This window comes from Acartia tonsa, chromosome 9, assembly GCF_053477335.1.
Source record: "Acartia tonsa isolate MP-2025a chromosome 9, ASM5347733v1, whole genome shotgun sequence".
In the NCBI taxonomy this organism is placed as follows: Eukaryota; Metazoa; Arthropoda; class Copepoda; order Calanoida; family Acartiidae; genus Acartia; species Acartia tonsa.
In genome coordinates this window covers 41,962,527-41,974,724 of record NC_137268.1, presented here as the reverse complement: position 1 = coordinate 41,974,724, position 12,198 = coordinate 41,962,527, and the positions used below count along the sequence as shown (strand labels likewise).

Genomic DNA, 12,198 nt, shown 5'->3' with positions numbered 1-12,198 from the left:
TGTGATAATTTAATAAACATCTACAATGATAATAAACAAAATTATACCTTCTGCAGATAAAAATTATTTATGGAAAAATTTTGAAACCAACCAATCAAAATTCAATACCCTAAGCTTTCAGCGAACGAATAAGATAATGTGGTTGAAAAGTATGGTTGAGCCGGATATCCGGCTGATTTTAGATGCCGGTTATCCGGTTATTGTTGGGGAATTGGATAGTTGGTGCGCGTCCTTTTCATTATGAAGATAACACCTGTTAATCCTAATAAAACTGAACTAAAAATTTAGCAATGTATCAGTTTCTGTTACTGTTTCACTATGAAGGTAAGCCATATCATATTAGTAAATATTATTGTATGACATTTATACATTTTTAAAATATGTTATCATTTTTGTGTTAATGCCTATTATATTCTCTTTTGATTTAAAAAAAAACTTAATACTAACTTTAGTCTTTACCTATATTACTTGAAAATGAAGTCTATGTGTATTCAAATTAAAGTCTATATGTACTCAAATTGAAGTCTATGTGTATTAAAATTGAAGTCTATGTGTATTCAAATTGAAGTCTATGTGTATTCAAATTGAAGTCTATGTGTATTCAAACTGAAGTAAGAGGTAAATATTTTGATCCAAATATAAACAATTATGATACTCCAAAAACGGGCCAAATTAGGTACCAGAGTGAGCTTTGTTTTTTTTTTAAATTGCTGCAGAATTTTTTTTTGTCATCCATAACATATTTTTTTTATCAAAATGAATGTATTTTAAAGTCTACAAGCTAAAATCTATCACAGTTTCTGTAGTACAAAAATTTAATTTCTTTTACTGGAAAATTTGAGAATACATATGCCCTTTTACATTTTGAATAATAATCCATCTCCATTACATTCCATTTCTTTTCTGTGAGTATTTTCACAACTACATATTTTCAAAACATTATCTAATAATGTTATTTTTTATATTTTCTTAGGATCAGAATGTGAAAGTTTCGAGGGTAACCTATTTTGGACCATCTTATAGGTTTTTTAACTGCCTAACTTCTGCAGGGGGCTTATTTGTACATTCATATTTTAACCTAACCTAATCTGTATAGAAATACTTAATTGAATTAATATTTTAACACTCCTGCGTTTGTCCACTCTGACGTTTGGGACTCCTGCGTTTGTCCTGGAACCTTTTAAATATGTATAAAGTTTTTTTTTCATTATAAAAGTTTCAATATTTTTGTAGTAAAGGAAAACAAGAAGACTACCTTTGGTTTGAAGTACTGCGACACAACGCCAACTACAACTGTAACTACAACTACATCTACAACTACAACTACAACTATAACTACAACTACATCTACAACTACAACTACAACTACAACTACGATTACATCTACAACTACAAGATCTGGTAAGATATAATATATAAAATATCAGTTGAATTTTTATAACTTGTCTAAAGAAGCATATTAAGCTAAAAAAAAATACCACTAATTTTGTTCTTTCAGAGTTTTACCTTAAATTTTCATAATTCAATTTGGGTGAAAGCATACAGACAGACAGACACACATCATGTCACTTTGCCCAGTCATTTTGGACATTGGATTTAATGAGTTAGAAATACTAATCAATTTGTGTAAGGTGATTCGAGGATAAAACTAGAAGGTGGAATGAAACCAAATAAAGGAAATCTTCTGCTTTGGGATGCAACATCATCAGAGTACAAACATGTTTGTGATGATAGTTGGGACGAGTAAGTATTATTAATTTTTCAACAAATTAATTTTTTTCCTTAGAATTTTCTTATATTTATTTAATTTCCAGTAATTTAATACTATCTTATCAAAGACAAGTTTTTTTTATCATTTTGTCTTATTCTTTATTGCTACCAAAATATATCATTTCAAAGATATATTGGTTTTAAATATTTAGAAGAATCCCTAAGAAAATTGTTCTAGAATCTTCTGTTGTTAATTACATATATTTAATTGTTAGTAATGATGCAACAGTTGCCTGCAATATGCTTGGATATTCCACAGGTAAAGATATATAGCAATACGTATTTTGTACAACACTTTTACATACAAATTATTATGTATTCTAATAATTTGCAATCATTTTAAATTCTGACCATGATTTTCTAGGAATTGCTACAACTAACAGCGAATGGGGATCTGCTGATAATATTTTATTTGATGATTTTGCATGTACAGGTAAATAATTTATATTGCACTAGCGGTTGCGCTCATACCATCTAGGGGCTCTATATCTAAATATCTAAGGGCATAAATATTGCCTAAAACAACACCTAGACTTATTTATAAAAGAACAAAATAACCTAAAACCATCTCAGAACTTATAAGAAGGGGCACTGTAAATGAGAACCATATCGGTTCAGCGGTTAATGAGATCCTCCGATACAGACAAAAAAGCTTACTACTTTATATAATAGAATTGGCTTTATTAAAACTATAATGTTACATAATACAAACTAATTTATATTATCAAATATTTTTTAAAAGCTTGATATTATAATGCTTGCCAGGCACTGAAGTCAGTTTGTATGCCTGTGGATATATCACAGATCATAATTGTAGGAGTCATGAAGGTATAATAATAATTATAATTTTTACTATTAAAGATTACATTATTTAAAATAGACTAAAAGGCACTTTCTTCAGTTGTACTATGCTGGTGTACCCTTTTTTTAGGTTAGATTTATAATTCTTGGGTGTACATGCATAAAAAAAAAACAATAATAAATGAATTAAATGAGTCTTATATATATTTATATATACAGTCAAATTTTATTGATATGGTTAATTTAAAAAAAAAATTCTTCCCAAATGGAAGTTTCCTAAAAAGTAGGAAGTATGCAGTAATGTGTATTCACACATTGTTTTCATACAGGCCATAATTAAAATTATCCCAAAGTAAAATGAAAAGAATTGACGTTAAAGTAGACATTTTTGTTGTTGTCATCTATTTTTTTTATTCTTAGGTGCTGGAGTCATTTGCAGCTAAATATGAAAAAGAGAAGATCATTATCCTGGTCAACCTCCATCTACAATATTTTGCCCAACATACATAGCATTTGGTACCATAATCTATAGAGATGCTATGCTCCTGTTCCCAAATTCCTATTTTGACTCCTTGAGTATGAATGTATGTTTGAATGTGATTTTATTATAACCTTGTTTCATATTGTTTGCTTTGTGTGAAATAAATTTTATTTTGCAAGATAAAAAATTTGTTTTTAAAAGCGAGGCTTTTTCTATAATTAGGATAGGTCCGTCCGTAGGTCCGTAACGGATAGCTTTTTTCCGTTAATTTAGGCATGTTAGAATTGTCCTATCGATTCCAAACTTTGGATGGTAATTCCTTTAGTAATTAGGTACGATATAGAAAGCGTATCAATTCTATAATCATTACCAGAATGTCCGTACGTTCATTTTAAACATGTCGATTTTTTTAACTATTTTAACAAAAAAATTTTATGTGATCTAATCATCCGATTTTTCTGATTTTTGGTATATTAATTCCTGGGACAACAAAGTATAATGTTATAAGCGAAGCAACTCTATAATCAAGTCCTAAAAATGTAAGTATGTCCATAAACATTATCCAGTATCAAGCAGTTTTTCAACAAATTTCTTACAATTTTGCTTCGATTTGTATACATTTATATTCTGATTATTTAGTTCTGACACTATACAAGTGTTAATATCCGTTTGTCTATGGATGTTGTCATCCTTGTTGAGTAATAGAATCAGCATTGAATTTTTAATTGTTCTAAGGGATGTTTGTGTTCATATATAGATGAAAGGAAAAGTAAGAAAGGTTTTGTTATTTTATCATTCCTAAGATCTATAATTCTCATTCTCTTTATCTTTTACCCTAAAATTTATTCCACCCCCTCTCCCAGGAAAAAATACCAGCAAAAGAGTATAATCAACTATGCGACATCCAGAGCCGTCGTCGGACTGCTTTTTAGCAGGATTTTGGCTATTTTTTATATCTTTCACCTTTTACCCCATATCTTCTGTTCTGTTTTGAGGGATTTTTGTGTTAAAAAATGAAAGGATAGGTAGAATTTTTTTTACATGATTCCCCTTTTCTTTGGTGTTTTTTGGTCTAATTTTCAAAGTTTTTGTGGAATATTTTATAAGAATTAAATTTCTTATTGTTTTGAGCATCAATTATGTAATTCACTTTGACCATTAATCTGTCAGCCATAAAACAAAATAGAAATATCATACAATATAAAAATATGTGGAAAAAGTTTCGTGATTTTCTCTTTATTTCAACAAATGCTTTTTTGACCTTCTTGTCTGTATTCATACACAAAATTTATATGTGCTTTGCTACTTATGGATGTTGTCAACCTTGTTTATTAAAAAACTATTATCTATTTTATAATTTAATATTATATTATTAAACTAGCGGGTTCGCTCCTAGCTTCTAGGGGCTTTGCCCAAAGAGGTAATTAAAAAAAATTAAGTCTTTCTGGTGCTGCCATTTATTGTGAAATAACTGTCTAAAAAATTGTGGGGTGATTTTTTTTGTTTTTGGGGAGGTTGGGGGTGTCCCACCCCCAAAGAAAACAGCTTAAAACCATCACAGGACCAGTAGGTATATTCCCTGAAGAGTAGAGTCCAATCGGTGCAGTGGTTACTGAGATCTTAAGCTTCAGACAGACAGAGAGACATCGTTCTAATTTGTATTATAGATATTATATTATTAAACTATCGGCTGCGCCCCTAGCAACTCGGGGCTCTGTATTTCAAAATCTAGGAAATGGCAAAAAATGGCCTAAAACCATCCCAAGACATAAATCCGGAAATAAAACAGCCTAAAACCATCCTGGGACATATTTGAAGATTCCTTAAAAAGGAGAAGAACTAAATCGGTTCAGCGATTAGTGAGGTCCTTCGTTACAGAGAAAAAAAACCTTATATCCTATTATATAAAGTATAAGTATTACTAGAAATAAGCTTTTTTGTCTGTAGCGAAGGATCTCGCTAACCGCTGAACCGATATGGTTCTACTTTATAGTGAAGTTTCTTATATGTCCTAAGATGGTTTTAGGCTATTTTTTTTCCAAACAAGTCGGTATGGTTTTAGACTATTTTTCTGCAATTCCATAGACTTTCTAATAAAAAGCCCCTAGCTGCTAGGGGCACAGCCGCTAGTATAATACAAAGTAGAACGATGTCTGTCTGTTTGTTTGTCTGTCTGTTTGTTTGTAGCGAAGGATCTCGCTAACCGCTGAACCGATTGGGTTCTCCTTTACAGGGTAGCTTCTCATAGGTCCCGGGAAGGTTTATAACTATTTTGTCTCCCACCCCTAACCCCCTAAAAATGAAAAATACCCCCCCCCCAAAAAAAAAAACTAAAATTAAAATAGTGGGGTCGACTACCCCCACCCCCCAAAAAAAGCCGCTAGTTACTTCATATAATAGGATAGGATACTAACGGCTACATATTTAACATCTTATTTTACTGTATCCAAAGAAATAAGGCCAAAACATAGAAGATTTACAAATGGACCAAGACAAATTTACAAGATTAATGTTTCATTCAACAAAACATCTTTAAATGCAGAATAAATTTTAAACTAATGAAATGTTTGGTTTACTTTAGATGTTTACTAGCGGCTACGCCCCCTAGAGGCCTCTAGGGGCACTTGAGGAGGGGAGAGTCAAATTTGATAACCCAATTTATTATTTTAGATTTTAAAAGAAAAAGTAAAAAAAAATTTTGGGGGGGGAATTTTTTTCTAGGGGCGATTTCTCTTTGGAGGGTGGTGGTACCCTTCCCCAAAATAGTTATAAACCTTTCTGGGACCAATGAAGAGCTACCCTGTTAAGGAGAACCCGCTCGGTTCAGCGGTGAGTGAGATCCTTCGGTACAAACACACAGACACAAAAACACACAGACAAACAGACATCCTGTTACTTTATTATAAGATCATTCTTTAATAGTTATTTATCACATCATATTATAGACGGCTCTCCAAGGATATTAAAATGAAAAATTAAAAGATTAACCAGCCCTGAGTTGAAAGTAAACAAGGATGACAACCATAAAAGCGAAGCTCTGAAACGGTAGGACAAACGAACATTAACACTTGTACAATGTACAGTGTCAGAACTGATTAATCAGTATATAAAATTGTAACAGTCGAAACAAAATTGAAAGTAAATTTGTTGAAAAACTGCTTGATACAGGATAATGTTTATGGACATACTTACATTTTTAGAACTTGATTATAGAGTTGTTTTGCTTATAAGATTATACTTTGTTGGAACAGGAATCAATATACCAAAAATCAGATCTATCAGATAATCAGATCACATAAAAATTTGTTGTTGAAAGTTTTTTTTTTAAATCAACATATTTAAAATGGACATTCGGACATTCTGGTAATGATTATAGAGTTGCTACGCTTTCTAAATTGTATCATACTTCTAAAATTGAATGTCTGGTCGTTGATAAAAGGTTGGTAAATAAAGGGTAAGGAAGCGAAATATGACTTTGACTGACTTATAGCCGGAATTTCATTATAAAACTGGGGAAATACACAAAAAATATTAGCCCTCTAGCACTAATAGTAACTGAGATAATAAGTGGAGAGCACTTGAATGTCGTCTTTGCATATTTTTTATTTGTGATATACATTTTTAAGTGGTCTAGTTCTAAAACTGAATTTTTAAAAATTCTTTTTCGGTCAGAGATTTTATTTAAGTTAGTTTTATCTGTTGCACATCCCCTCTTTGTCTAATTCCGATATGAACCCGCCCTAATAAGCATAGCCATAATCCTTGTCAGAAAAATAATAATTATTGTCTTAATTTCTTTCTTGGCTTGGGGAGTTGTATAAGACTAGCTGCTACGCCCCCATAGAAGCCTCTAGGGGCACTTGTTTGGTAAGGGAAAAAAAGTTAACCAAACCATTATCAATTAAGTTTCAAAATGTATAAAAATATTTTTTAAGAAGGGATCATTTTTTACTGGGAGTGTGAAAATACCATCACCTAAAATAGCTAAAAACCTTTCCTGGACCTAAAAGATGCTTCACTTTAAATGAGAACCATATCGTTTCAGCGGTTAGCGATATCCTTCGCTACAGACAAATTAAACTTACTACTTTATATAATAGGATATGGTTTTGTGTATTAATTTTTTCCAAACGTTTCAATCATTGCATATGCATTAGATCTTTTCATGAAAATACTCTTTTTCGAATTTTAGTCTTCTGCTATCCTAAAAAGTTACTTTAGGAGCCAAGAAATACATGTACAAAATTTCAGCTCTCTATCTCTAATGGCGACCTAGCGCCAGGCATGTAAAATATCAACAGATAACGGTAGCACGGCGGTTTTAACAATATCTCAGCAATGTGCAGTGCAGGTTTTAAGCTCTTCTGCATATTTCAATTTAAACACATAAGGGCAAAGATATATTATCCCAAAAATCTTTTGTCAAAGTCTACTCTACACCTAGCGCCAGTCCGTTTTCTAAAATCATGCATTTTATACCTGTGAAAATAGAAATCGCCAGCGCCAGGTGTAGAGAAGACTTTGACTAAAGATTTTTGGGATATTATATCTTTGGCCTTATGTGTTTAAGTTGAAATATGCAGAACACCTAAATTCATCTTCCAAGCCATTCCCTAGGCATTATAATTTTTTTTATGAAATAACGGGATTTCAAAACTGCCCTTTGAAAAGGCCTAAAAAATATCTTTTTTTGTCACTTTTTTCACTGCTTATAGTTACAACTTATTAAGATATTATGCTCAGTTAAAAAAAATCGGAGCCTCCAGCACCAAAACCGGCAAAAACTGGCAGTTAAACTTCTGTGCCCCTACTTGCCCCCTTCTTCATCCAACAGTAGTTATCTCAAGAAGTAAAAGAGATATCAACACACAGAAAGAAAACTTTTAAATAAAACTGAACTAAGTAACTATTACATATTTAATTTTGGGACTTTCCTTCTAGGGGCTTGTGGAGCAAAAGACCCACCAAAACACTAATAATATGAGTTCTGAGCTTATTTTTAAAGATATCAACCTGATTTTTTTAAAGAAAATGTTTTAAATAAAACTGAACTCAGTAATGATTACACATTTCATTTTGGGACTTTCCTTTGAGGGGCTTGTGCAACAAAAGACCCCCAAAAACTAAAAATGTGAGTTCTTGACTTATTTTTAAAGATATCAACCTAATTTTTTATGAGAAAACTTTTTTCACATAACCAAACTCAGCAACCTATACAGATTTCATTTTGGGACTTTCCTTCCAGATGCTAATGGAGCAAAAGAACCCCAAAACACAAAAAAATATGAGTTCTGAGCTTATTTTTAAAGATATCAACCTGATTTTTTTAAAGAAAATGTTTTAAATAAAACTGAACTCAGTAATGATTACACATTTCATTTTGGGACTTTCCTTTGAGGGGCTTGTGCAACAAAAGACCCCCCAAAACACAAAAAATATGAGTTCTGAGCTGATATTTAAAGATATCAACCTAAATTTTTTAAAGGAAACTTTTTTAACATAACCAAACTCAGCAGGGGCGTCCAAGCTTTTTTTTTGGGGGGGGGGCGCACCCCCAAATTAGTTTGGGGGGGGGGGGTAATCCCCACTTTATCCCCCCTCTTGGATGTCTATGAAACTCAGTAATGTTTACAGATTTCATTTTAGGACTTTCCTTCTAGGGGCTAGTTGGGCAAAAGACCCCCAAAATTAAAAATATGAGTTCTGAGCTTATTTTTAAAGATATCAACCTGATTTTTTAAAAGAAATTTTTTAAAATAAAACTGAACTCAGTAATGATTACACATTTCTTTTTGGGACTTTCCTTTGAGGGGCTTGTGGAGCAAAAGACCCCCAAAAACTCAAAAAGTATGAGTTCTGAGCTGATATTTAAATAGAGATATCAAACTGATTTTTTTAAAGAAAATTTTTTAACATAACCAAACTCAGCAGGGGCGTCCAAGCTTTTTTTTTTGGGGGGGGGGGGGGTAAAATTTGCTTGGGGGGGGCAAATTTTGTTTACCTTCCCAAAATTTACCCCCAAATTTTTAGAGAAAATTTTTAAAATAAAACTGAACTCAGTAATATTACACATTTCATTTTGGGACTTTCCTTTGAGGGGCTTGTGCAGCAAAAGACCCCCCAAAACACAAAAAATATGAGTTCTGAGCTGATATTTAAAGATATCAACCTAAATTTTTTAAAGGAAACTTTTTTAACATAACCAAACTCAGCAGGGGCATCCAAGCTTTTTTTTTTCGGGGGGGCGCACCCCCAAATTAGTTTCGGGGGGGGGGGGGGGTAATCCCCACTTTATCCCCCCTCTTGGACGTCTATGAAACTCAGTAATGTTTACAGATTTCATTTTAGGACTTTCCTTCTAGGGGCTAGTTGGGCAAAAGACCCCCAAAATTAAAAATATGAGTTCTGAGCTTATTTTTAAAGATATCAACCTGATTTTTTAAAAGAAATTTTTTTAAATAAAACTGAACTCAGTAATGATTACACATTTCATTTTGGGACTTTCCTTTGAGGGGCTTGTGGAGCAAAAGACCCCCAAAAACTCAAAAAATATGAGTTCTGAGCTGATATTTAAATAGAGATATCAAACTGATTTTTTTAAAGAAAATTTTTTTAACATAACCAAACTCAGCAGGGGCGTCCAAGCTTTTTTTTTTTTGGGGGGGGGGGTAAAATTTGCTTGGGGGGGGCAAATTTTGTTTACCTTCCCAAAATTTACCCCCAAATTTTTAGAGAAAATTTTCAAAATAAAACTGAACTCAGTAATGATTACACATTTCATTTTGGGACTTTCCTTTGAAGGGCTTGTGGAGCAAAAGAGCCCCCAAAACACAAAAAATATGAGTTCTGAGCTGATATTTAAAGATATCAACCTGATTTTTTTAAAGGAAACTTTTTTAACAAAACCAAACTCAGCAGGGGCGTCCCTCTTGGACGTCTATGAAACTCAGTAATGTTTACAGATTTCATTTTAGGACTTTCCTTCTAGGGGCTAGTTAGGCAAAAGACCCCCAAAATCAAAAATATGAGTTCTGAGCTTATTTTTAAAGATCTCAACCTGATTTTTTTTTTTAAAACTTTGTTAACATAACCAAACTCAGTAACATTTACAGATTTAATTTTGTGACTTTCCTTCTAGAGGCTTGTTTAGCAAAAGACCCCAAAAAACTAAAAATATGAGTTCTGGACTTATTTTTAAAGATATCAACCATTTAGGAGGGGGTATTTTAGGAGGAGTAAACAATTTTGAATACCCCCAAAAAATAAAAAATACTAAATTTTTAATAAAATTTAAATAACCCGTCCCAAAAAAAAAAATTACCCTGGGGGCAAATTTTGTTTACCAACAGATTTCAGGGGGGGTAATTACCCCCTCAAAGCAAATTTTACCCCCCCCCAAAAAAAAGCTTGGACGCCCCTGCTGAGTTTGGTTATGTTAAAAAAATTTTCTTTAAAAAATCAGTTTGATATCTTTAAATATCAGCTCAGAACTCATATTTTTTGTGTTTTGGGGGGTCTTTTGCTGCACAAGCCCCTCAAAGGAAAATCCCAAAATGAAATGTGTAATCATTACTGAGTTCAGTTTTATTTAAAACATTTTCTTTAAAAAAATCAGGTTGATATCTTTAAAAATAAGCTCAGAACTCATATTTTTTTGTGTTTTGGGGTTCTTTTGCTCCATTAGCACCTGGAAGGAAAGTCCCAAAATGAAATCTGTATAGGTTGCTGAGTTTGGTTATGTGAAAAAAGTTTTCTCATAAAAAATTTGGTTGATATCTTTAAAAATAAGTCAAGAACTCACATTTTTAGTTTTTGGGGGTCTTTTGCCAAACAAGCCCCTAGAAGGAAAGTCCCAAAATGAAATCTGTAAATGTTACTGAATTTAATTATGGTAACAAAAGATTTTTAAAAAAATCAGGTTTATATCTTTAAAAATAAGCTCAGAACTCATATTTTTTTGTGTTTTGGGGTTCTTTTGCTCCATTAGCACCTGGAAGGAAAGTCCCAAAATGAAATCTGTATAGGTTGCTGAGTTTGGTTATGTGAAAAAAGTTTTCTCATAAAAAATTTGGTTTATATCTTTAAAAATAAGCTCAGAACTTATATTATTAGTGTTTTGGTGGGTCTTTTGCTCCACAAGCCCCTAGAAGGAAAGTCCCAAAATTAAATATGTAATAGTTACTTAGTTCAGTTTTATTTAAAAAGCTTTCTTTCTGTGTGTTGATATCTCTTTTACTTCTTGAGATAACTACTGTTGGCTGAAGAGGGGGGCAAGTAGGGGCACAGAAGTTTAACTGCAAGTTTTTGCCGGTTTTGGTGCTGGAGGCGCCGATTTTTTTTAACTGAGCATATAAGTTGTAACTATAAGCAGTGAAAAAAGTGACAAAAAAAGATATTTTTTGGGCCTTTTCAAAGGACAGTTTTGAAATCCCGCTATTTCATAAAAAAAATTAAAATGCCTAGAGAATTGCTTGGAAGATGAATTCAGGTGTTCTGCATATTTCAACTTAAACACATAAGGCCAAAGATATAATATCACAAAAATCTTTTGTCAAAGTCTACTCTACACCTAGCGCTGGCGATTTCTATTTTCACAGGTATAAAATGCATGATTTTAGAAAACTGACTGGCGCTAGGTGTAGAGTAGACTTTGACAAAAGATTTTTGGGATAATATATCTTTGCCCTTATGTGTTTAAATTGAAATATGCAGAAGAGCTTAAAACCTGCACATTGCTGAGATATTGTTAAAACCGCCGTGCTACCGTTATCTGTTGATATTTTACATGCCTGGCGCTAGGTCGCCAGAAGAGATAGAGAGCTGAAATTTTGTACATGTATTTCTAGGCTCCTAAAGTGACTTTTTAGGTTAGCAGAAGACTAAAATTCGAAAAAGAGTATTTTCATGAAAAGATCTAATATGCATTGTAATCATCTACAGATTGGTAATGTGCATCAATTTATCAGATATTGTCTTATCTTTTTAGATACTTGCTCACAAATTTGTAATTTGTCGGATGTCAAACATTGGCCAGATATCCGGCCGGAACCGGATATCCGGCAATAAAAATCCGCCGGTTATCAGGTATCTGGCCAAAAAAGTATCCAAACCCACAGTGCGTATGAAGGTGCTTTGACTTTAGTGTC

The 12,198-nt window shown here is 32.5% G+C and overlaps 1 protein-coding gene across 1 annotated transcript; it reads left to right on the top strand.

The window, feature by feature from the left end:
* The first annotated feature begins 290 nt into the window (after positions 1-290).
* Positions 291-1,747, top strand: LOC145327549 (uncharacterized). Its single transcript, XM_080171092.1, has 3 exons — positions 291-324; positions 1,234-1,401; positions 1,632-1,747. The coding sequence occupies exons 1-3, from the start codon at positions 291-293 to the stop codon at positions 1,745-1,747; spliced, it is 318 nt and encodes a 105-aa protein (XP_080027218.1).
* The last annotated feature ends 10,451 nt before the right edge of the window (positions 1,748-12,198 follow it).